Source organism: Macrosteles quadrilineatus, unplaced genomic scaffold, assembly GCF_028750875.1.
Source record: "Macrosteles quadrilineatus isolate MER2022 unplaced genomic scaffold, UCM_ALF_1.0 Scaffold_1__1_contigs__length_201487025, whole genome shotgun sequence".
Classification (NCBI taxonomy): domain Eukaryota; kingdom Metazoa; phylum Arthropoda; class Insecta; order Hemiptera; family Cicadellidae; genus Macrosteles; species Macrosteles quadrilineatus.
Window position 1 is genome coordinate 125,872,030 of NW_026542594.1, and position 27,320 is coordinate 125,899,349.

Here is a 27,320-nt window from a genome sequence, read left to right on the forward strand (position 1 = left end):
TTTAACAATATACTACATAGTTTTACAGCATTAACCACTAACAGTCAATAAATAATACAATTTATCTTAGAGTACTAAATATACTACTTGTCAATAGTGTTACTGTCATATAATACTTGTTATCATGTTACTTGTAATGTTTTTAGGTCCCCTGATGACTATATGATAAACTTTAATCCTCGTCAGGATTATGTGTGAAGGCTTATAATCGTAATACTCAGTAGATCTAAGTCTACATTAGAACGACTTAGTAAAAATCAGTACAACATTGCTTCTCAATAAAATTTTTGTTTGTATACAGGAACAATTTGACTTGCCGATGAATTATGGATAAATTCGTTTCAATTGCTTAGAATTTAGTATTGCCGCACTGTGTTGACTTAAAATGCCATTTGTCACCCACTGTGGATTAATTTGTAAAAATTAGTTTATTTACTAGGTGTGTTCAAATTCAACATGAATTCTAGTCTAAATTGTTCGTTCCAGGCTATTTTCATTGAACAGGAGCTTGAGACGCCCAAACAAAAGCTATGGACGGATTGAGGGACCGGTTGGGGTTATTAAAAATGCATTTAATTTTGTTACGAGAGGAAATATGTGTTTGGTAAATAGTTAGGTTGGGTCTATACAATCCAATTTTATTTAGTGATTGTTCACACACACACACACACCTAACAGAAATAAATTAATTGTACGACAGATAAGTTTGTAGCTGGTATCCCTAGCAAATAAATTGTTGATCAGGAACAAAAATCGTATAATCAATTCATTCCAACGACAGACTTTGCTTTTAATAAATTAGGCCTACTTTCAATCTTTTTTCTACATAAACACATTTGCAGCTGCAGCACTCTGTGTCTTTAGCTCAGTGTTCATTATACTATTGCAGTTAGTTCTCATACGATACAATTCACCGATGACAATTCTGATATACACGACGAGCTCGTACTGTACAATCCGTTATTGAGCTCCTGACCACCAACTAGAGACTTGATTTTCATGCAGGGCTCCCTCGCCACCGAAGAGTGAGGTAGAATAGCCTATCGTCTCAGCCATGCTCAATGACACTGTTTCCCGTCATTGTTGACACTACATTCTCCATTAGGTTTGGAGATGAAGAGTTTCCCGTTGCTGCACATGCAGACCTGGTACTGCTTGGACCCTGGACTGGACTCCAGATGGATGTACCTGGAAGGCTGAGGCTGCAGAAGAGGAATGCTCTCCAGGTTGGGGATATAGATTCCAGGCGACTTCAGTTTTATCTGTAAACAAAAAGTTTCAAAATCCTTTCCAAGATTTATGGAAAACATTCGTTTCCTTTGTTGATTTTACAATGGTCAAAATACTGTTGTGACTAAGAAAGTGCACAGGCTTTTTCAGGTCATCGATGTTTATTTCCTGGAAGATATTTCTTACATTATTAATTGAAATAATTAAATCATTTATTATCAACTATTTATTTCGATGCATGGTTTTATTTGGTGCGTTAATTAAGTTTAACACTGTTTTGCTGGGTTTTTTTTATCATCTATCATCTTCCTTTTTTGGAAGACACTGTATTTTTATTTTATTTGAGAAAAATTAAAAACTTCTGATTTTTTCGCAACAATAACAATCTTGCCATTAAAGCCGTATTAACTGGGTTGCATTTTTTGGAACCTCTAACCATTCAAGTTTTCTTAGGTATTCGTAGTGATTTATTTTCTGTAAAATTGTATGTTTTAACAATTTCCTAGCTGTTATAGGCTGAAAAAGCTATAAATATTTTCCCTTGCATATTTGTATGCAGAGCCATACATATGCACTCAATAGGGTAACAGATTATCAATATCAGTAGAATACACCAATTATCAAGCAGATGGTGAAGAATAGGTTGTGTTAAAATTGCTAAACGTATTTCTAATAGTACCAAAAGAAACCTAGCCCTCTTCGTACGAAATCTTTTTACTAAAACTATAAGCGTTACAGCTAATTTTCCTCACGCTCAATGCACTGCACTATCATAACGAATATCGTAAAATAAAACAAGAGGTAAATAAATAATGAACTACTGTATAACTGTCTCAATTTTCTTACTCTTCCATCTACAGATGACAAGTGAAGGTCTGTGAGGCAGGACGCGCTGATATCAGCCCCTCTACTCTCAATAGAAACTCCTGCTGGAGCCATCACATGGAGCCTTCTTGTCGCAGACTCCAGCCTGACATAGAGTAATGTTATTTATTAATATTCATACATTCAAAATATTAATGTTGGAGGAAGCGTTAAAAGTTTGGTTTTAATATTGTAAAATATAGTTTCACATTTGTTTTAAATTAACTCTAACAAAAATAACTCTACATTCATTTTCATCAATTTTAATATAACTAGATTACTTAAGTGATATACTTAATGGATCACAGTAAATATATGTGTGTTTGGCGTACGCTATAATTACTCACAAAACAAAACAATCATTATAGACCTAGGAAAATATTTGTTGGTTTGATTTGTTAATACAATTATTACTTACATTAGTTCAGCTCCTAAACTGGATCTCAGCATCGCCGTCTGAACACTGCCAGAGAAGTGGGCTCCTCCTAGGAATACAAGAATGTTTTCAAATTGATGATACTAAATTGGTACACTCGAAAAGTTGGTTAAAATTAGCGTGGATAATATTGGTCACTAGATGCTTCAGAACGGAATTCCGATAAGTTGCGGCGGAATCAAAGTTGACTCATTTATTAATTTGGCCATTTATTGATTTTGTCATTTATTAATTCAAAGTTTGATATATGTTACGTATAACTAAACGTGCTCATACCACATCGATGAAAATATTATTGGTTCTATACAAGAAATACTTTTAACACATAATATAAAAATTTGACTATGCCTGCTGAAGTAGACTTCTCATACTATTGTTAAGTCTCAAGTCTGATTAAATTTATATTTTGTGTTCCATGTTTACGGAGAACAAGTTTTTCTTTTTTGTTTTAGGGTAGATTTAACGATTTGTGCTTTAAAGCCGTTGCTGTATGAATATTTATTAAGATATATAGTTTTTTTTTTTTTTTATACGCTTAAAATAAGTTAAATGACAAGAAGCAAATAGTAACCAACAAAATGCTCTCTATATGAACCATGAACCTGACGAAACTAACCTTAAAATTGGCTTAAGCTGATCCATAAATAATGATGATAAATTTATGATAAAATATGTTTAATCTATGAATACTAACCCTGAAGCACCCGAAGGTTATCTGTGCCGACGGTCACTTGGCCCGGCTGTGCGGTGAACAGAGTTCTTCCTCTCAGGTCGCTGACACGGAACTGAGATGCTTCGGCCACCAAATATCTTCTGTCTGCCAACCAAACATAGTCCTTACATTATGGATGGTAAAAAACAACGGGCCAGCTTAACACTCGACACAACTAAGCACTCGATTAATTAAAACATGACAGTATTTTCAATCTAATGTTTTTCTATGATATATAAAATAACGTTCCTTTTGTCGTCGTATATCTACGGGTCTGCTAACTACTATTATTAGATTACTATTTTCGAAACATAACTGCTTCTCTTTTAAATCTCATAAAACAGTTTAATTCTGCAAAAAACATATATCACAATTTTTAAATACATTAATAAAGGACAACGTTGAAATTACAATTTTTGAACGCGTGGCAAACAAAACGATTTAGACCAGACGCCCAGCCGAATACTGTACATATATTTTTATGAGGAAGGAAACGAAACTTTAACATAAGCTTAGTGTACTTACTAATACTTATTACGATTGTATGCAAACCGTATAGGCCTAGTGAAATTCATTTGTAATGTAAATTTAAACAGTTTATATAACAATGAAAAGTATAATTTGAAGTTAGATTTTATGTTTTCATAGTATGTTTCATTAGTATTTGTAATTTTTCTAAGATGCCTTGAAGATAACGCGCAAGCAATGAAAATGATAGGGTACACAATACAAATAATAGGGATGATTAGAATGATGATACAACAGAAAATTTTTAATTAATTCAAATATATCACGGATCTTGAAGTCACGAAGTGACGCTGGCTGCTAGTTTACATAAACAAATATACACACATGTTTATTTACACCATATCCAGCATCTAACGATTTTTACTCGAATAATAGTAGACTACGTTAAAGTAAGGTTAAATCCTCGTGACTTCTGGTTTGAGGCTTGTTGATTGGTTGATGTAAGATAACGACGTTTTGTAGACATAACAAGATTTAATATTCAGACCAACGTTCACGCTAATTAATAGTTCCCTTACTCCTAAGTCAGGAATGAATAGTTCGTATTGTACTATTCTTTAATGCTGTATGGAACTAAGGAGTAGGGTATAATATTGAACTGCATGAACAATGGCCACACTGCCTAAACAACACGATTCAATTCATAAGCCATGAGGATATTGTTGGAAAACTACCGTGGAAGTCAACGCTCTTCATTACGTTAAAATACACAGATACTGTATTTAAGAGCAACAATGAGCAACACGTGTCTACTCATATATAATAAAAGTGTTAACATTAACTAAAGGTATCGATATGGGTCTATAATTTACAACGCCTTACTGGTATCTTGTGTCGCACTCCAGAAGTGCAGGGACTGCTCGGGGTGGCCGTTCTGATCAGTGACACTCAATGTCATATTGTAGTGGGACTCGAAAGACAGAGGTTCCCGAGTCTTGGAGGTTAGTCTAGAAGCTGCCAGGGACGCCAGGACGTAACTGAACTCTCTCAGTCGTACACCGTCCCTGGAGATTTTGAGGTCTCCTAAGCCCCCCTACACGCAGGTGGGATAGAATCTTCATCAGTAGAGTACGTAGAATGTAAATCATTGATCCTAATGTTAGTTTGTGGAGGAAAGAGCACAGCAAAAGAATACATTGACAAAAAGGAATGGACGTACAACTAACTCAAGAAAAGAGTTCATAACATAACACTAAAGGTTCTCGACACAAGCCAATCTAATTACTCCGCTCCAACAATAATTGTTCTTCAGAAGGAAGAAGAACGAATTAGCTATTTTCATATCCCTATCACTCTAAAAAGATCAGGGGTCCACAGCCATTTCGGGTATTTCTGGGGGCTTATTGAATTTATGGATGTATATGGATTTGATATTTAAAAAAAAGCAACAAATAACTTTACAGTAAGGACTCTTCATATACATTTAAGTAGTTACTAATAAATGTTGCAATAAGTTTACTTTAAGGAAGGTTAAAAGCTACAAAATAAAATATTTATATAACCTTACACCTTTATATCCATCAACTAGCTAACTACATTATTCATTCTCCATAAGAGTAACATAGAAGACAGCCTACTTTTGATACCTTACTTGTGTAACATCAGCTTTGAACAATGTACCATCTTTTTCAAGCGTAACTGAGTGATTGAGAGCCTCCGGTGGCCGTAAAACAAAAAAGTAAATTGGACCTAGGTATACGACTCACCATGAAGACTATGGCTACGGGATCAGTTAGGGCAAAAGGATAGTTGAATAGCAATACTTCACTGCAACCCAGTGGGCAAGAATGTGCATTTTGATGTGTAAATTCAAATAATAAAATGTTATCTTACTGAAGAGAAAAGTGGCCAATGATAAATTTAAAGTAAGACATTGACAAAAAAGGATTTAAAAGTCATATGGAGCTAACTATTTCTTTACCACAGATAATATTCATCAAATATTTGTTTAAGTGAGTGTAAGTGCCATTGACTTTTTAGGGAAGAAATGTAGTTTTTAACCTAAGATGCTTTTCCAACGCTACAGCTGCTGCTTACCAAATTGAAGTCAATGGCGCTGATGAGCAGAAATGTGGCCACGAAGGACCCCATGACGACCACCAGAAGCCCCAAGATGAGCACGTAGAGACATCTCTTGCGCCACCCGTAGATGCCGATGTGGGGACTTAAGGGTGGATCACTGTTCTCATTGCAGTTCATTGAACTGTAACAATCAACAGTACGTGGTACATTAATGGAAGATTTACGTATAGATTTTTGTGATTGTTAAACTGGGTGGTGACAAATGGGGGCATGTGTCTATTACGTGTCTTGGAAATTGATTTGGGACGAAAAGCGTGGAATCAATTTTCTTCATCTCATAACAGATTTTAAGGGTTGTAGACATTGTTATTGTTATTAGTTATTGTTATTGACATTGTTTATTATTATCTCCAATGGTGTAAAAACTAACGAAAAATACTCATCTTGTTATGAAATGGAGTTTTCCAGACTTCTTATGATTAACATGTTGTTTATGGTTCTGGTGTATGTATAGTTTGTTCTTATTATGAACCTTATTTTTTTTTTAAGAGGTTGGCGGATTTGTTTGTAAAAATTCATCACCAACAGCCACAAATGTAATAAATTGATCAGTCGTGTTAAAAAAAAATTATTTTAAGCATATTTTGTTTATTCATCTTTTAGTGTATGCTAAACACGAATTGCCATGAGTCAGCAACGATACTGTTGGTGTAGAAAGGAATATTTTTATAATAATATAATACCTTATTAGAATAAACAGTTTAGCCCTGTATCCCTGTGCTATTTGTCGTTCTCTTCACAAATTTGCGCAGTAAAGAAAACTCACTAACCTTGGTTTTCATATCATCTCTATTCCGTTAGGACCCTGCATTTTCTTAATTAATACATACTTATCTGTCAAAGATAACAAATTAACAATTATAATTAATACAAAAACCATGAGCTTATTTGATTTCTTGTTGAATTCAGTGCAAACGTAAAATAAGAAATTGTAGTGGTCGTGAAAGAGTTAAATAAAGTGTAAAGTTGATAAAATGTGCAATCTTAACCAAAAGTTCAAAGTTTACATACGATGCAAAAGCTCAAAATAGTTTTAAAAAAAGCATATCATGATACCGTCTTATTCCATTTTGTTATTATTAGGTATAATAAAATGATGTAATGCGAATATCAAGTCCGTGTGTTTGAAATTACATATAATAAACTACTCGATGATAAAGTAGTAGTTTAAAAATGTGACTGCAATGAAATTTATTACTTTTTGGAGAGTGCGAATAATAACGTGGGTTTATTTTAAACTAGGTCGCATTTTACTAGATCGATTTAAGTTTAGCAAAAGCTATTTACGTACTACTGTCTGATTGTTTACCCATTCTTTGAAGGTAAATCCACCATACAATACAATAGACATGAAATCCTTAACCATTCATTAAATCATTTAAATATTTAAAAAGTTACAAAATAAAATTATACAACCACAATTCTTTTCAGTAGTTCTAAAATCAATCCCCGAAATACAAACAACCAGAACACAATCTGATGAATAACAATCAATTTATTTCTGACTATTGCCGTAATAATTTTTACTTAACTGATAGCGGATGGAGTGTAACTAGTCCAAGACCAATGACTTGAGTATCGTTGGACTAAGATTAACACTGCCACCATTACAATTGTTATAATTTAATTTGTGTAAATAAAAGATATCGATAAAAATAGCCCTATTACTGAGTAGTAAGTTCATAGTAGTGAGATGATTATAGTATGATGGCTCAAGTGCTTAATGTAACATCTCATTTTACTACTTTGGATAAAATTACTTATTTCATGGCATTTGCTATAAGCTATTTTATAACTGGTATTTCAACCATCAGTGGAGGACTGAAGAATGTTTTACTATGATATTTGGTTTGATTGATTTAAAATCTTCCAAAAAAATTATAACTTACAATGGATACATTTGTGACCGAAAGATGATAATGATTGAATCCAGCCGGAGGGTGGAAAATATAAATATATATATATATATATATATATATATATATATATATATATAGGAATATGGAAAAAGAAGTTGACAAAAATATAACCCAGGAATATAAAAACTTGTTATCCACTATATAAACAAATCTTGTGGTCTATAATGGCATTAAATTTAACCAGTCCATACAAATATTTTCTGATGATTTTACCCCCCTTATACATTTACAATAGATTACAATTGTTTATGTCTTCAGTTGAAAAATGTTTAAATAATGTTCTGTTCTTTTCAAAATGTATTCATTTTATGTTTTAAGCTTAATTTAATTTCTTGTGGCTTCAAATGACACAACATTAATTTTCGATGTTAAAACATTTAATTTAGAAAGCGAGTATGCGTGCAATTGTAAGCTAACAACTCAGTAAGGTACAGTTTATGAAATGTAATGCGTTGACAAATAACATAATAAATTCAAGAATCAAACAAATCCTCAGTTAAATTCAATTCAATAGTTCAATAGTTTGAATCTATAACATTTCACGTGCACTTTAGTGGGAAAATATTTCAGTTGATTGAAACTATTAGAGACTTACAAAAACTGGTAGTTTAACGGTTTTAGTTGGTTATTTGTGTATGATTTTATTAAATGCAGGGTCAAATTGTTCACTTTAGCAACATTTATGCTCATAAAATTTAGGTTTAACTGAGAAATAAATGTGTGCTGAAATTTCACTAGGTAAAATATGATGCATCACTTTTTAAGGAGGGCAAAAAACAATTCAAAACTTAAAAATATGCAATTTATTAAATTTAATTTGTTTTCATTAAACATTACAAAGATCATTTCACTAAATTCAACATGTTATTTGCTTCGCTGAACTTTAAATGACAAATTTAACAATATAACAAACATGTTTGGATGTAGCAAAAGTTATCTACTGCTAATGTTCTTCACTTTTTTAAAGTTTTCGTGACATTCACGTCAATAATTTTGAAATTGAATTTTGGAGTACAAAATACGTGTTATCCTCAGACATCGAAATCCACATAACTCAAAAGTCACAGAAATGATCAAATTAAAACTTACATTGCATATAACATTTAAAAAAAATGCAGAATTTAAAAACCCAAATAAATAGAAAAAAGTTTTATTTTTTATTAAACACTCACGTTGTGTGTAACGTATGTATCTGAACGTAGATTGATTCAACCACAACGGTTTATTCTGTGTCAATAGCATTATAAATTTCGGACTGTTGTCATAAACAAAACGTAAAAACTGCAGTTGTATAGAAAACAACAAAACTATTTTTTTAACATTAGTCCATTGTACTACTGTTGTTCCGCAAACTTGCAATATTGAAACGATCGAAGTAGCTTCGAAAACTAAAAAAATCTTATCGAAACGTATACTCAATAATTCTAACCGTATGACGCCATTACACCTGGCAAAAATCTACAACTGTATACTGTATTGGTAGACCGTCCCTGAAAATATGACTTAAAATTTTAATTCCACATAACGATTATTGTAAAATATCCGAATTTGCTTCTCATAAAGAAACACCAATAATATAAAAGTAAGCTATTCCAGGATACTGATTCCTGAGCCATGTATGTGTGAGCGTGACTACTGTGCCATTGTGTTTATAATTCCCGAGTTATGTTTGGTTCCGTAGCCAGTTTGGCTAATTCCAGCGTGCCCAGTATAGCTCACAGCTGGCGCTACCCGCCTTTACACACGGACGTGGGTAAACAAAACAAACCACGAATTGAAACACAGCAATATTGATTATTATTATTACCAAACTATCAATTAACTAAAACGAAAGTCAGCATACGTTTACCAAAAAACATAACTAAATTATTAATAATGGAGTGAGATAACTTGTGGAAATGTGTACAAGCTAAGACCATCTGTCAATTTAAAAATATTGGATCATTCAAAGAAATCCCAACTAGCAGGTGCAATTGGGTCCAGTTTTTTACCGTCAAAAAGCTACTGACTGTTTTAAAAGAGGAACCATCAAAGTTCTGATCGTAAGGCGAGTACTATAACCACACAGCTAACTATTTTACTATTAAAATAAATTATGTATTAAAACAATAAAAAAATTATCGTCCTATGATTTTTAATGGAAGGAAGTCTTTGAAACAAAGCTTTTTTTCCTCGACCCAAAAATTTTTAATAATTTGTTCTAGACATCACTGGTTAATAATTTATAAATAAATTTGTAAGAATAAGGCAGTGCACATGGTATAGTTTAAATTATACAAATATTAATTTTTACAGTCAAAAGTGGTTTAGTTGTTGATATACTTTTCATTAATGGCAAAACCTATAAAAATAGCATTACATCACATTGAAATGTAAAATTACTTATACCATGTTAATTCATAAATTTAATTATTAGTATAAATTCCATCCCTAGTCTTTCTTATTTATGACTTTATTTGTTTATTACTTCCATTACTTTTGATTTGTTCAAATATAATATAGTCCAGTCAAGGAATGAGGTGTAGAGTGCGTGAGCAGGTAACTAAGCGATTCCTTCAGAAACTTGTTCAGGGGGCTTAGGGTGTTAACATACCAAAACTCCTGACTCCTAGGTGGTGAGCCAGGGGGTTGAGGGGGGAAAAAGGGGGGGAGAAAGGTACGCATTTTGGGTTTTTTGATTATATCTCGAAAACTATCAACTTTTTGTATACTATAGTAAATTATAAAATTGAAGAAGATTAAATTTTCTACAAGAAAAGTATATAATGTGTTTATTTTGGTTCAAACAGGTTACGAGTTATAACTTATTTAATTGATATCTTATTAAAATACTCCTTCCATAAGAAATACATGTAAATTAGTATGCGAAATGGGGCGAATCCTATCCGCCCAAAGCAATATAAATGATATTCTGGAAATCTTGACAAAATTTCCAGTAATTTGACACTTTTATTCATTAAAATTGATCCAAAATTAAGGCGAGGGCGAGGTAACAAAATCGAGTTTTGGTGTTTTTTTATTGGAAATATAAAAAAAAACCTTAAATCATCCCATTTTTAAACGCTCACCCTCGCTTTAATTTTTGACAAAATTTCATGATTTAAGTGTCAAATTACTGGAAATTTGGTCAAGATTTCCAGAATATCAGTTATATTTCCTTTGGGCGGATAGGATTCGCCCCATTTCGCATACTAATTTACATGTATTTCTTATGGAAGGAGTATTTCAATAAGATATCAATTAAATAAGTTATAACTCGTAATCTGTTGAGCCAAAATAAACACATTATATACTTTTCTTGTAGAAAATTTAATCTTCTTCAATTTTATAATTTACTATAGTATACAAAAAGTTGATAGTTTTCGAGATATAATAAAAAAACCCAAAATGCGTACCTTTTTCCACCCCTTTTCCCCCCCTCAACCCCCTGGCTCACCACCTAGGAGTCAGGACTTTTGGTATGTTAACACCCTAAGCCCCCTGAACAAGTTTCTGAAGGAATCGCTTAGTTACCTGCTCACGCACTCTACACCTACTTTTGGATCATTCATTGACTGGACTAATAAATTAAAATTTGCTGTATTTTTATATAGAAACGAATAATACCAGTACGTGGTATGATACTATTTTGTCCTACCACGTACGGAGCTATAATTAAGTCTTAATAGTTTTCATAATAAACAAACATTTTTCATACATTTATACACCTCGGTCAATTGTCTATAAACCACAAAAATATTTTAATATAAACGATTTAATTTAAGAACCACGTATATTTGTGTACCAGAAGTAGAAATTATATTATTAGATTAGTTCCCATCATAAATTCGTCATTTTCAATGCTACATGTGATACCTATTATATACAATACAACATCTTAACATTTTTAAATCCATTGATTGATTTGAGTATTTGATTTTTTCCCTTCTAAACAATAAAAATGTGTACTTTTTACAAAATTACTAATTAATCACAACAATTCTTCCGACACTGAATCAGTTTAATTAGTTGTAAAATTAAATCAAAATACTTACATATGATAATATTTAGCTTCAAGAACGCGAAAAACGTAAATATGAAAGAATGGGTGACGTGAACTAATGGTCTACGAGGGCGGCGGGCCTACACTGGCCGGGGCAGCGGCGGGCGGGCGAAGGGCGGCCGTGGCGCATGTCAGAGAGTTAGAGAACTGGCGATTCTGCCGCCCGTAGCAGCACTGTACAGACCACAGTGCATCACCATACTTATACCATTGAGTTAAATTATGAGTCTGAGTCGCTATTAAATTTGAGAGGCTAATTAAAGCAATACCGTGGTAGTTTGTGTTGCTGGACATATGCTTTTGTTTAAATCGGGACAGTAGTTATGTAAAGGTCTGTTTGAGCGCAGGGTGAGGGTGAGAGCAGTCCTAGAACGGGATAAAAGTCCTAGAACGGGATAAAGTCCTAGAACGGGCTCCTCAAAATCCGACACTCAGAGAGCGGTCTTCTGCAGTTCTAGAGCAGTTCTGAGAGCAGTCCTAGAACGGGATAAAAGTCCTAGAACGGGATAAAAGTCCTAGAACGGGCTCCTCAAAGTCCGACACTCAGAGAGCGGTCTTCTGCAGTTCCTTTTCATAGAATCTGCCTATAATTTATTCCCCATTTTGATCAGTGGTCTTAGTAGTTATGTATTTACGGGTTCTAGGCCAGGATGAGGATGAGAGCTCTAGAATAGGGTACAGCCCTAGAACAGGGTACAGCCCTAGTATAGGGTACAGTCCTAGAATAGGGTACAGCACTGAAATAGGGATACAGTCCTAGAAACAGGGTACAGTCCTAGAACGGGGTACAGTCCTAGAATGGGGTATGGTTCTCAAAGTCCAGTCCGACACTCAGAGAGCGGTCTTCTGCAGTTCCTTTTCATAGAATCCGCCTATAATTTCTTCGCCATTTTGATCGGCGATCCTATAAGTAACCGGTCTAGTGTTTAGAATTCGTGCTATTGTAAATATCTCCGAAGTCCAGTTTTGTTTATATTTATTCGCAAACACTTCTTTTTTCGTCGTGATACGAACTCTATCACCGAGGTCGAACTTGCTGTTTTTACGAACTTTGTGTTCGCGCTCAATGTACATTTTTAATAGATCAGCCTCGTTATCTTTGTTGACCTCTACTGGTCTCATTTTAATAGTGTGGTGATAATCGTGTTGGTTATACTCATCTGTGACTTCTTGTAGTATATCGTACCACTTGTGGGATTGTCGGACTTGGAATTTCACTTTAAGTTTCTCATTCAATGTCCTATGATATCTTTCAATTATTGCGGACTTCTCTTCACTCTCTGTATGGTATAGTTTGATATTGTGCCTCCTCAACATGTTGTTGAACGGTTTGTTTTTAAACTCTGTACCTTTGTCGGTATGTAAAAGCTTCGGTGCTTTATGACCATCACTGTTTGCTCTTTTTATAATCTTCTCGAAAGCCGTTGTCAACTCTGCCCCGTCTTTTTTCTTTAAAGGTTCGGACCAAACGAATTTGCTAAATGTATCTATGACATTTAAAATGTACTTGTACCACTTGTTCTCCCTAGCGTACTGCTTCATTATTAGTAAATCTGCAGCCCACAAATCATCGATACCCTTGGTGACTATTCGGCGTTTAATGAACTTTTTAATAACCGGCCTGTGCAACTCCTTGGCTTCTAGGTAAAGTAATTTGTCATAAAAATCAGTTAGAGCTAGGGCAACGAGCCATACTCGAGCTTCAGAGACTGCAGAGGAACACCAGGCCGGGCTTTTAGCTGATTCGATCAGACATGCCTCCCATAGAGAATCTGAAACCCCCAATGAACGCCACGTTAGGCTTTTAGCTGCAGGCACACCTCACATAGAACCTCAGAGACATCTGATGAACGTAACATTCTAGTACCAGCCAACACAAGTAGAACTGCGTCACATAGAACTGCTGAAACACCTGAAGAGTACCAATAGTTGAATTGCATCACAAAGAGCCGCTTAAATGTCTGATGAACAGCATCAGGCTGGGGTGGTGGCCAACAGTAACAGAATGGCTTTACAAAGAGCTGCACAAGTACAAGAGGAAACCCCTGCTATTATACAGGAAAGACAACGACGGAGATAAGACTTCATGAGTATGATGTGGAACCCATTTAATGGTATAGCTTTTCGATATGATCTGTTCATTGATTATATCAATCACAGTTTTTTTTTGTATAGGCAGAATGAGCCAAACATGTAGATATTGTGATACAGTAAAATGGGAGCTAATAGGGATGTGTTGTTCAAATGGAAAAGTAAGGCTTACTTTACCTGCTGAGCCAATTGAGCCACTAAAGACCCTTGTCGTTGGAGAAACAGCAGAATCCAAGTGTTTTTATACTAAATTTGGAAATATAACTCATGCTTCCAAATGACCTCATTTGGTACTTTTGGCCAAGTTGTATAACATGACTATCCCACAACGTTCACTGTGCAGGGGCAAATATAACATAGAATTGGCTTATTACTCCCACAACCCGATCAGCCTCATGGCTTCCTACAAATATTCTTCATTGGTGGTCGACAAGCTGAGGCTATAAGGTGCTGTGACAACATCCTAAAACATAGTACAAAGCCTTCAACGCATTTTTTATGGCAACAATATTTTAATTGCGTCCTTTAAAACCGCATTAGATCAGTGGCCGTCAGATGGTTTTAAAGCCATTATGCGTGCTGACTGCTGTCCAGCTGGGGAGCATGAGTGATGATTCGACGCTTCGACTGTTGATGAAGTGGCAGTGGTCATTGTTGGCAATAAGTTTCACTCACGAGATATTGTGCTGTGCCAAAGAGATGACACTTTTGGTTAGAGTATCTGAAACTCATTGCTTCTATGATGTTTTGCAATACCTTCCATATTTTAGAGTGATCAGGAAAGCTACCATTTCAACATTCAACAGAGTAATCCCACAACCAAGCATCCTACAACTAAAAAGCGACTGCAATACAGTTTTATGTGTCATAATGGTTTGTCAAAACCACTTCAACCCAATCATTCACTACAGATAACGGTTTAGTCGGTTTATTGTAGACATGTGTGCTAGAATTGAAATACCAACAATGAAACAGTATGCTCTAATGATCTTGGTCAAATAGTGATGGAAAGTGTACAAAGATATATCCCAGATAGATTATGACTGAGATATAGCTATAATGGGTACCCTTTGTACAGAAAGTGATCAACAAATTACGGTGGACATTATTCTCAAATAAATGTATCAGGATGAGGATCTGTGGATATTGACAACTGTTGGATTGTACCATACAACCCAGTTTTGACAAAAATTTTCAACGCCCATATTAACATGGAGTACTGCAGTTCAGTGAAGAGCATAAAATACATATGCAAATATGTAAACAAGGGAAGCGACCAAGCTGTTGAGGGAAGCTGCACCAGAGATGAGGTAACTCTTTACCAATCAGGACGTTACTTGAGTTGTAATGAGGCAGAATGGTGTATCTTTGGGTTTCTAGTTCATGAAATCCCACTGTTACTTATCCGAGTGTTCACTTTGAGAACTTCCAGAGGGTTTACTTCAACGACAACAGCCTACATTACGTTTTACAAAACCCAAGAGATACTAAATTTACTGCATTTTTTGAGCTGTGTACTAATGATGAATTTGCTAGGACCCTTTTTTGCAATGAAGTACCCCACTACTACACCTGGAACGCTTCACGAAAAGAGTTCCAGCGTTGCGGTATTGGCTTTCCAGTGGAGAATCAGCCTGATTTAAAGTATTCAGAAGCGCTAGGACGAGTACCACGGCCGTTAACTTCGAGTGCTACTGTTTACGTATGCTACCGTACTTCAAAGTGTATGTGGTCCTACTTGCTTTGATGACTCAAGAACTGTTGAAAGCCATACATACAATCCATATAGAGAAGTGTGTGAAGTCCATTCTTTGCTCGATCGTGATGACTGCTGTGAATCCACAATACGTGATGCTGTTCTGACTCGCTCTCCACAATGTATCAACGTGAGTCAACGTGAGCCACATCAACGTGATCCTGGCGAGCACCTGTGGGCTGTCAAACCCCTTACAACTTTGAAAAACCCTTAAAGACGACATGGCTGAAGACATATTGGTGTGTTTTCATTGAGAAGTTCCAGGTACACTCTATAATGAGGTAGTTTACAATGAAGTGTTACTGGCAATTATATGTCTGGTTTCGACGATGTGTGGTAGAGATTTGAGTTCATTTGGCCTTCCCACACCTCAACTAGAGGTCAATGTCAATACAGAAGTTCCAGGTACACTTTATAATGAGGTAGTTTACAATGATGCGTTACTGGCAATTGCATCTCTAGTTTCAACTATGTGTGGTAGAGATTTGAGTTCATTTGGCCTTCCCACACCTCAACAAGAGGTCAATGTCAATACAGAAGTTCTCAAAGAGATGCCATACAATACTACTGACCTACAGAACCATGTTTTAGGAAATTTACCGGAACTTTCACCGGAACAACTTGATGTGTTCTGTTTTGTTGCAAACAGAATTGCTCAGCAAAAAGGAACCATAGTTTTCTTGGATGCACCAGGTGGTACTGGTAAGACTTTTCTAACAAATTTGCTGTTGGCAGGCGTAAGAAGAAAAGACCAAATTGCTCTTGCTGTTGCGTCATCTGGAATTGCGTCAACGCTTCTAGAAGGCGGTCGTACAGCAGCTTTCAAACCACCTCTCAAGTTGAATTCTGGTGATGCTGTTACCTGTAATATAAGGAAAATTCTGATCGTGGGGGAAAGCTCTTAGATGCTGCAAACTTTTGGTATGGGATGAGTGCACCATGTCACACAAACGTGCACTAGAAGTTCTCGATTTGACACTTAAAGCTGCCATAAACCGTTAGGACTTAATGGGAGGGTTGGTTGTTTTATTGGCTGTAGATTTCAGGCAAACCCTTCCAGTAATTCCTCGAGAAACACCTGCAGACGAAATAAGTACCTGCATTAAAAAGTCTGCTTTGTGGAGTTACGTTGAGGAAAATAATTTGATGCAGAACATGAGAGAGATTCTTCAAAACGAACACGATGCTGAATTGTTTTTTTTCCAATTTATTAAACATCGGAAATTGACAGATACCTGTTGATAGCCAACAAAGAATCTCATTTCCTCTAAACTATGCCAACATGGTTGATTCATCGGAGAAACTAATACTTAAAGTTCATTAGTTACCATCAGTTGCTGAGAATCATTTGTCCAGTGAATGGTTGTGTGAAAGAGCTGTACTTGCTCCCAAAAATTACACTGGTAATACAATCAACAGCAAGATAGTTACAGCAATTCCAGGTGGCACATCAGAGTATCTGTCTATTGACACTGTGTTAGAAGAGGATGCAGCCGTTCAAAATCTAGTATAGTTTCTCAACACCTTGGAGTTTCCAGATGTCCCTCCTCACAAAATTGAATTCAAAGTGGGGAACCTGTAATGCTACTGAGTAACTTGGAACCTCCACGACTCTGCAATGGTGTCCGACTTATCGTTACTTCGTTTAAACAAAACGTTATTGAAGCCCAGGCTTGTGCAAAAAGCTATATAGTTTTCATACCAAGAATTCCAATCATTCCAACAGACTTAGCGTTTACATTTAAACGGCTTCAATTTCCAATGAAGATTACCTCTGCCATGATAATAAATAAAGCACAAGACCAAACTCTTTAAGTAGCCGGTTTACATCTAGAAAACTTCTTGATTAGCATTGTATTTGTTATTTTAAGTGTTACAAGACGTTTCTTTTATTTACTTACTGTACATCTAGAAAATCAATATTTTTCTTATGGCCAACTGTACGCGGCATGCTCACGTGTATCGTGCAGCAGAGATTTGTACACATACACACCAGACAACAAAGCTGAAAACATTGTTTATAAAAACGTTCTGTAATAATTGCTGCAAAGTAATCTCAACCCCATTGTAATCTGAAACTGCACAAATTAAAAGCCTTTTGAACCAACCACTCTTTCATTTAACTGTTAGCTACCCCAGAATTTGGTACATTTACCTCCGCACTTAAATTCAATATCGCCCGCAGTGAAGTGGGGGTATTTTAGCTAGCTTCAAAGAGCGAATTTGAAAATTGAAAATCCTAACTATACCAGTATTGATTTATTGTATGGATTCAATTAGTAAGCCCCCAAAACTGTGATCATAATAATTAAAATTTAAGAATGTTAAAAGTGATATAGTTTCTTAACTAGGCTATGCTATTTCTTGTTTTACAAGAGAATAAAAATTGTTTATAGTTCTAGAGTTAAGGAAGCGAAAAATTCAGCAATGTTAATAAGATAGCTGCCGCTCTCAACACTTGCATAGCGGCATGGGAGCTGGTCAACGAGTACAGAAAACCCATTTATCGCTCAGGAAATCAATACACTAACAAGTTGGACTGAGTGGGTGAAAACCATATCCTGGGATTAGTGAAAGGTTTTAGGGACTCCGAAAGTTGGGATATCAATGGTCTGTCATGCTCTATTCGTAAGGGCACAGTTGATGGATAATCATGCCACCGACTAAACTTGTTAACCTCTGCTTGACTAAGGGAATCTTTCCTGACAGCCTAAAGATAGCTAGGACTATCCTCATATTCAAGAAGGCTGATCCCTCTTACACGACAAATTATAGACCTATCTCTATCTTGCCAGTCTTCTCTGAGATGCTGGAGACCAAAAGATAATTGTTGACATATTTTGAAAACAACCAACCATTCCCAAATGATCATCTAGGCTTTAGACACATCCTCTGCTCTCTTGAAACTTATCGGTGCTATTACAGATGCTTTCGAGGATAACGAGTCGGTCCTTTTGAGACTCTGTGACCTGAGCAAGGCCTTTGATGTGGTTTCACATCACATACTGTTGGCCAAGCTAACGAGGCACGGTATTGGAGGCACAGTTTTGAACACCTTAAGCAGCACCTCAGTAGCTACTTGACAGACCGAAAGCAGCTAGTTCTGGTGAACGTAAATGGGTAAACCTTATTGTTTGCTGACGATACCACCCTGTTCATTAGGGAAAGACCATTGAGCGATTGATAGATCTACAAAAAACGCTGCATACACTCGTATTTGAAAAATATTACGTATATATAGCAATTATTGTTAGATCTACAAAAAACGCTGCATACACACGGATTTGAAAAAAAATACGTTTATATAGCGATTATTGTTAGATCTACAAAAAACGCTGCATACACACAGTTAGATTAGGCTAAGTTAGGTTAGGTTAAGACAGGTTACGATAAGTTAGGTTAAGTTAGGCTAGGCCAAGTTAGGTTAGGAAAATCCGGCAATGCCATATAAGATAGCTGATGCGAAAGTGTAACTAGCTAAGTATGTAAAGATAAGTGTAAGGCGTTGCTGGATTTTCCTAACCTACGCCATATAAGATAGCTGATGCGAAAGTGTAACTAGCTAAGTATGTAAAGATAAGTGTAAGGCATTGCCGGATTTTCCTAACCTAACTTGGCCTAGCCTAACTTAACCTAACTTATCGTAACCTGTCTTAACCTAACCTAACTTAGCCTAATCTAACTGTGTGTATGCAGCGTTTTTTGTAGATCTAACAATAATCGCTATATAAACGTATTTTTTTTCAAATCCGTGTGTATGCAGCGTTTTTTGTAGATCTAACAATAATTGCTATATATACGTAATATTTTTCAAATACGAGTGTATGCAGCGTTTTTTGTAGATCTATCAATCGCTCAATGGTCTTTCCCTAATGAACAGGGTGGTATCGTCAGCAAACAATAAGGTTTACCCATTTACGTTCACCAGAACTAGCTGCTTTCGGTCTGTCAAGTAGCTACTGAGGTGCTGCTTAAGGTGTTCAAAACTGTGCCTCCAATACCGTGCCTCGTTAGCTTGGCCAACAGTATGTGATGTGAAACCACATCAAAGGCCTTGCTCAGGTCACAGAGTCTCAAAAGGACCGACTCGTTATCCTCGAAAGCATCTGTAATAGCACCGATAAGTTTCAAGAGAGCAGAGGATGTGTCTAAAGCCTAGATGATCATTTGGGAATGGTTGGTTGTTTTCAAAATATGTCAACAATTATCTTTTGGTCTCCAGCATCTCAGAGAAGACTGGCAAGATAGAGATAGGTCTATAATTTGTCGTGTAAGAGGGATCAGCCTTCTTGAATATGAGGATAGTCCTAGCTATCTTTAGGCTGTCAGGAAAGATTCCCTTAGTCAAGCAGAGGTTAACAAGTTTAGTCGGTGGCATGATTATCCATCAACTGTGCCCTTACGAATAGAGCATGACAGACCATTGATATCCCAACTTTCGGAGTCCCTAAAACCTTTCACTAATCCCAGGATATGGTTTTCACCCACTCAGTCCAACTTGTTAGTGTATTGATTTCCTGAGCGATAAATGGGTTTTCTGTACTCGTTGACCAGCTCCCATGCCGCTATGCAAGTGTTGAGAGCGGCAGCTATCTTATTAACATTGCTGAATTTTTCGCTTCCTTAACTCTAGAACTAAAAACAATTTTTATTCTCTTGTAAAACAAGAAATAGCATAGCCTAGTTAAGAAACTATATCACTTTTAACATTCTTAAATTTTAATTATTATGATCACAGTTTTGGGGGCTTACTAATTGAATCCATACAATAAATCAATACTGGTATAGTTAGGATTTTCAATTTTCAAATTCGCTCTTTGAAGCTAGCTAAAATACCCCCACTTCACTGCGGGCGATATTGAATTTAAGTGCGGAGGTAAATGTACCAAATTCTGGGGTAGCTAACAGTTAAATGAAAGAGTGGTTGGTTCAAAAGGCTTTGTGCAGTTTCAGATTACAATGGGGTTGAGATTACTTTGCAGCAATTATTACAGAACGTTTTTATAAACAATGTTTTCAGCTTTGTTGTCTGGTGTGTATGTGTACAAATCTCTGCTGCACGATACACGTGAGCATGCCGCGTACAGTTGGCCATAAGAAAAATATTGATTTTCTAGATGTACAGTAAGTAAATAAAAGAAACGTCTTGTAACACTTAAAATAACAAATACAATGCTAATCAAGAAGTTTTCTAGATGTAAACCGGCTACTTAAAGAGTTTGGTCTTGTGCTTTATTTATTATCATGGCAGAGGTAATCTTCATTGGAAATTGAAGCCGTTTAAATGTAAACGCTAAGTCTGTTGGAATGATTGGAATTCTTGGTATGAAAACTATATAGCTTTTTGCACAAGCCTGGGCTTCAATAACGTTTTGTTTAAACGAAGTAACGATAAGTCGGACACCATTGCAGAGTCGTGGAGGTTCCAAGTTACTCAGTAGCATTACAGGTTCCCCACTTTGAATTCAATTTTGTGAGGAGGGACATCTGGAAACTCCAAGGTGTTGAGAAACTATACTAGATTTTGAACGGCTGCATCCTCTTCTAACACAGTGTCAATAGACAGATACTCTGATGTGCCACCTGGAATTGCTGTAACTATCTTGCTGTTGATTGTATTACCAGTGTAATTTTTGGGAGCAAGTACAGCTCTTTCACACAACCATTCACTGGACAAATGATTCTCAGCAACTGATGGTAACTAATGAACTTTAAGTATTAGTTTCTCCGATGAATCAACCATGTTGGCATAGTTTAGAGGAAATGAGATTCTTTGTTGGCTATCAACAGGTATCTGTCAATTTCCGATGTTTAATAAATTGGAAAAAAAACAATTCAGCATCGTGTTCGTTTTGAAGAATCTCTCTCATGTTCTGCATCAAATTATTTTCCTCAACGTAACTCCACAAAGCAGACTTTTTAATGCAGGTACTTATTTCGTCTGCAGGTGTTTCTCGAGGAATTACTGGAAGGGTTTGCCTGAAATCTACAGCCAATAAAACAACCAACCCTCCCATTAAGTCCTAACGGTTTATGGCAGCTTTAAGTGTCAAATCGAGAACTTCTAGTGCACGTTTGTGTGACATGGTGCACTCATCCCATACCAAAAGTTTGCAGCATCTAAGAGCTTTCCCCCACGATCAGAATTTTCCTTATATTACAGGTAACAGCATCACCAGAATTCAACTTGAGAGGTGGTTTGAAAGCTGCTGTACGACCGCCTTCTAGAAGCGTTGACGCAATTCCAGATGACGCAACAGCAAGAGCAATTTGGTCTTTTCTTCTTACGCCTGCCAACAGCAAATTTGTTAGAAAAGTCTTACCAGTACCACCTGGTGCATCCAAGAAAACTATGGTTCCTTTTTGCTGAGCAATTCTGTTTGCAACAAAACAGAACACATCAAGTTGTTCCGGTGAAAGTTCCGGTAAATTTCCTAAAACATGGTTCTGTAGGTCAGTAGTATTGTATGGCATCTCTTTGAGAACTTCTGTATTGACATTGACCTCTTGTTGAGGTGTGGGAAGGCCAAATGAACTCAAATCTCTACCACACATAGTTGAAACTAGAGATGCAATTGCCAGTAACGCATCATTGTAAACTACCTCATTATAAAGTGTACCTGGAACTTCTGTATTGACATTGACCTCTAGTTGAGGTGTGGGAAGGCCAAATGAACTCAAATCTCTACCACACATCGTCGAAACCAGACATATAATTGCCAGTAACACTTCATTGTAAACTACCTCATTATAGAGTGTACCTGGAACTTCTCAATGAAAACACACCAATATGTCTTCAGCCATGTCGTCTTTAAGGGTTTTTCAAAGTTGTAAGGGGTTTGACAGCCCACAGGTGCTCGCCAGGATCACGTTGATGTGGCTCACGTTGACTCACGTTGATACATTGTGGAGAGCGAGTCAGAACAGCATCACGTATTGTGGATTCACAGCAGTCATCACGATCGAGCAAAGAATGGACTTCACACACTTCTCTATATGGATTGTATGTATGGCTTTCAACAGTTCTTGAGTCATCAAAGCAAGTAGGACCACATACACTTTGAAGTACGGTAGCATACGTAAACAGTAGCACTCGAAGTTAACGGCCGTGGTACTCGTCCTAGCGCTTCTGAATACTTTAAATCAGGCTGATTCTCCACTGGAAAGCCAATACCGCAACGCTGGAACTCTTTTCGTGAAGCGTTCCAGGTGTAGTAGTGGGGTACTTCATTGCAAAAAAGGGTCCTAGCAAATTCATCATTAGTACACAGCTCAAAAAATGCAGTAAATTTAGTATCTCTTGGGTTTTGTAAAACGTAATGTAGGCTGTTGTCGTTGAAGTAAACCCTCTGGAAGTTCTCAAAGTGAACACTCGGATAAGTAACAGTGGGATTTCATGAACTAGAAACCCAAAGATACACCATTCTGCCTCATTACAACTCAAGTAACGTCCTGATTGGTAAAGAGTTACCTCATCTCTGGTGCAGCTTCCCTCAACAGCTTGGTCGCTTCCCTTGTTTACATATTTGCATATGTATTTTATGCTCTTCACTGAACTGCAGTACTCCATGTTAATATGGGCGTTGAAAATTTTTGTCAAAACTGGGTTGTATGGTACAATCCAACAGTTGTCAATATCCACAGATCCTCATCCTGATACATTTATTTGAGAATAATGTCCACCGTAATTTGTTGATCACTTTCTGTACAAAGGGTACCCATTATAGCTATATCTCAGTCATAATCTATCTGGGATATATCTTTGTACACTTTCCATCACTATTTGACCAAGATCATTAGAGCATACTGTTTCATTGTTGGTATTTCAATTCTAGCACACATGTCTACAATAAACCGACTAAACCGTTATCTGTAGTGAATGATTGGGTTGAAGTGGTTTTGACAAACCATTATGACACATAAAACTGTATTGCAGTCGCTTTTTAGTTGTAGGATGCTTGGTTGTGGGATTACTCTGTTGAATGTTGAAATGGTAGCTTTCCTGATCACTCTAAAATATGGAAGGTATTGCAAAACATCATAGAAGCAATGAGTTTCAGATACTCTAACCAAAAGTGTCATCTCTTTGGCACAGCACAATATCTCGCGAGTGAAACTTATTGCCAACAATGACCACTGCCACTTCATCAACAGTCGAAGCGTCGAATCATCACTCATGCTCCCCAGCTGGACAGCAGTCAGCACGCATAATGGCTTTAAAACCATCTGACGGCCACTGATCTAATGCGGTTTTAAAGGACGCAATTAAAATATTGTTGCCATAAAAAATGCGTTGAAGGCTTTGTACTATGTTTTAGGATGTTGTCACAGCACCTTATAGCCTCAGCTTGTCGACCACCAATGAAGAATATTTGTAGGAAGCCATGAGGCTGATCGGGTTGTGGGAGTAATAAGCCAATTCTATGTTATATTTGCCCCTGCACAGTGAACGTTGTGGGATAGTCATGTTATACAACTTGGCCAAAAGTACCAAATGAGGTCATTTGGAAGCATGAGTTATATTTCCAAATTTAGTATAAAAACACCTGGATTCTGCTGTTTCTCCAACGACAAGGGTCTTTAGTGGCTCAATTGGCTCAGCAGGTAAAGTAAGCCTTACTTTTCCATTTGAACAACACATCCCTATTAGCTCCCATTTTACTGTATCACAATATCTACATGTTTGGCTCATTCTGCCTATACAAAAAAAACTGTGATTGATATAATCAATGAACAGATCATATCGAAAAGCTATACCATTAAATGGGTTCCACATCATACTCATGAAGTCTTATCTCCGTCGTTGTCTTTCCTGTATAATAGCAGGGGTTTCCTCTTGTACTTGTGCAGCTCTTTGTAAAGCCATTCTGTTACTGTTGGCCACCACCCCAGCCTGATGCTGTTCATCAGACATTTAAGCGGCTCTTTGTGATGCAATTCAACTATTGGTACTCTTCAGGTGTTTCAGCAGTTCTATGTGACGCAGTTCTACTTGTGTTGGCTGGTACTAGAATGTTACGTTCATCAGATGTCTCTGAGGTTCTATGTGAGGTGTGCCTGCAGCTAAAAGCCTAACGTGGCGTTCATTGGGGGTTTCAGATTCTCTATGGGAGGCATGTCTGATCGAATCAGCTAAAAGCCCGGCCTGGTGTTCCTCTGCAGTCTCTGAAGCTCGAGTATGGCTCGTTGCCCTAGCTCTAACTGATTTTTATGACAAATTACTTTACCTAGAAGCCAAGGAGTTGCACAGGCCGGTTATTAAAAAGTTCATTAAACGCCGAATAGTCACCAAGGGTATCGATGATTTGTGGGCTGCAGATTTACTAATAATGAAGCAGTACACTAGGGAGAACAAGTGGTACAAGTACATTTTAAATGTCATAGATACATTTAGCAAATTCGTTTGGTCCGAACCTTTAAAGAAAAAAGACGGGGCAGAGTTGACAACGGCTTTCGAGAAGATTATAAAAAGAGCAAACAGTGATGGTCATAAAGCACCGAAGCTTTTACATACCGACAAAGGTACAGAGTTTAAAAACAAACCGTTCAACAACATGTTGAGGAGGCACAATATCAAACTATACCATACAGAGAGTGAAGAGAAGTCCGCAATAATTGAAAGATATCATAGGACATTGAATGAGAAACTTAAAGTGAAATTCCAAGTCCGACAATCCCACAAGTGGTACGATATACTACAAGAAGTCACAGATGAGTATAACCAACACGATTATCACCACACTATTAAAATGAGACCAGTAGAGGTCAACAAAGATAACGAGGCTGATCTATTAAAAATGTACATTGAGCGCGAACACAAAATTCGTAAAAACAGCAAGTTCGACCTTGGTGATAGAGTTCGTATCACAACGAAAAAAGACGTGTTTGCGAATAAATATAAACAAAACTGGACTTCGGAGATATTTACAATAGCACGAATTCTAAACACTAGACCGGTTACTTATAGGATCGCCGATCAAAATGGCGAAGAAATTATAGGCGGATTCTATGAAAAGGAACTGCAGAAGACCGCTCTCTGAGTGTCGGACTGGACTTTGAGAACCATACCCCATTCTAGGACTGTACCCCGTTCTAGGACTGTACCCTGTTTCTAGGACTGTATCCCTATTTCAGTGCTGTACCCTATTCTAGGACTGTACCCTATACTAGGGCTGTACCCTGTTCTAGGGCTGTACCCTATTCTAGAGCTCTCATCCTCATCCTGGCCTAGAACCCGTAAATACATAACTACTAAGACCACTGATCAAAATGGGGAATAAATTATAGGCAGATTCTATGAAAAGGAACTGCAGAAGACCGCTCTCTGAGTGTCGGACTTTGAGGAGCCCGTTCTAGGACTTTTATCCCGTTCTAGGACTTTTATCCCGTTCTAGGACTGCTCTCAGAACTGCTCTAGAACTGCAGAAGACCGCTCTCTGAGTGTCGGATTTTGAGGAGCCCGTTCTAGGACTTTATCCCGTTCTAGGACTTTTATCCCGTTCTAGGACTGCTCTCACCCTCACCCTGCGCTCAAACAGACCTTTACATAACTACTCTTTTTAGCACGTTCCCGGTCAGTATTAAAGGTGTTTACTTGATAAATGAATAAAGTTAATAACAACTTAATTTACAAGTACGTTTTACATCAAACGTTTTTTTAAACTTAATCAATAATTGAAAAATGAAATCCAACCTAGCCTATTAACGCCTATATAAAATATTACAAGATACACCATAATTGTGTTTCTTATTGCAGCTTGGAAGGCATTATAGGTCTTAGTGTTCCTAGTATCTTGAGGGAGGCTGTTAAACAACTTGGAGCCAAGGTAAAGAAGATACTTTCTTCTTACCTCAATCCTGACTTTGGAAAGTGAAGCCTGTGGTTAGAGCGAGTACTACTGTACTGTATTTAATAGTAAAGTACCTGGGGACCGAGCTTTGTACGGGGAAAATCATTAGTTTACTCTGAACGCAAATTAGTATTGCAGATAGATTAATCCATTCCCAAACTCCACATTGCTCGCCTTTGCTACTTCCTTCACCACTCGCTACGTCGTGGATCTGTTTGCCCTCCTTCCCTATACCATTTTAGAATTGCAGATACATAATTGCCAAAGACAGTTCCCACACTCTGCACTGCTGGCCTTAAGGCCTTTTCACACCGGCGTACTGGACGTACTGTACGTTTGGTACGGCCAGTTCGTACAGTACGCGGTCCTTTCACACCGCACAGAAACTTCCAAAACGTACACTTGTTCGTTTGCAGTCAGACAAGTAACACTGGCTGAGCACGTGGTTTTGGTGTGACCACTGCGCATGCGCGAGCTCGCGTACGCCTCGTACGATTTAGAAAAATCGCTCTCCGAGCGATTCTCACAAAACCATCGCGTACGTACTGTACGTACAGTACGTTCTGTACGCGCGGTGTGAACGAGCCCATATGATAACATGGACAGCGATTTGTTGAAAAAAAAACGTACCAAACGTACAGTACGTCCAGTACGCCGGTGTGAAAAGGCCTTTAACTACTTCTTTCACCATTTCCTACGTTCATGGACCTGTTTCCTTCCCTTCTCAAAGCATTTTAGGATGGAAGATACATTAATCTAACTGCTACAAACGGTTTCCAGTTCCAACTCTCCACACTGCTTTCCTTTACT

The 27,320-nt window shown here is 37.0% G+C and overlaps 1 protein-coding gene across 2 annotated transcripts in view; it reads right to left on the reverse strand.

Annotated features, from left to right (window-relative positions):
* The window catches only part of LOC128982817 (delta-sarcoglycan-like), a 35,624-nt gene continuing 8,304 nt past the window's right edge, over positions 1-27,320 (reverse strand). The window contains exons 2-8 of one of the 2 annotated variants that reach the window (XM_054401833.1): positions 11,806-11,987; positions 5,808-5,973; positions 4,593-4,803; positions 3,225-3,347; positions 2,513-2,579; positions 2,077-2,200; positions 1-1,262 (exon numbers count right to left, since the gene is read on the reverse strand). In XM_054401833.1, coding sequence (XP_054257808.1) covers positions 1,059-1,262; positions 2,077-2,200; positions 2,513-2,579; positions 3,225-3,347; positions 4,593-4,803; positions 5,808-5,969 — 891 coding nt within the window. In that variant the 5' untranslated portion in view covers positions 5,970-5,973; positions 11,806-11,987 and the 3' untranslated portion in view covers positions 1-1,058. The remainder of the gene's footprint in view (positions 1,263-2,076; positions 2,201-2,512; positions 2,580-3,224; positions 3,348-4,592; positions 4,804-5,807; positions 5,974-11,805; positions 11,988-27,320) is intronic. The other variant, XM_054401834.1, reaches the window with a different exon arrangement.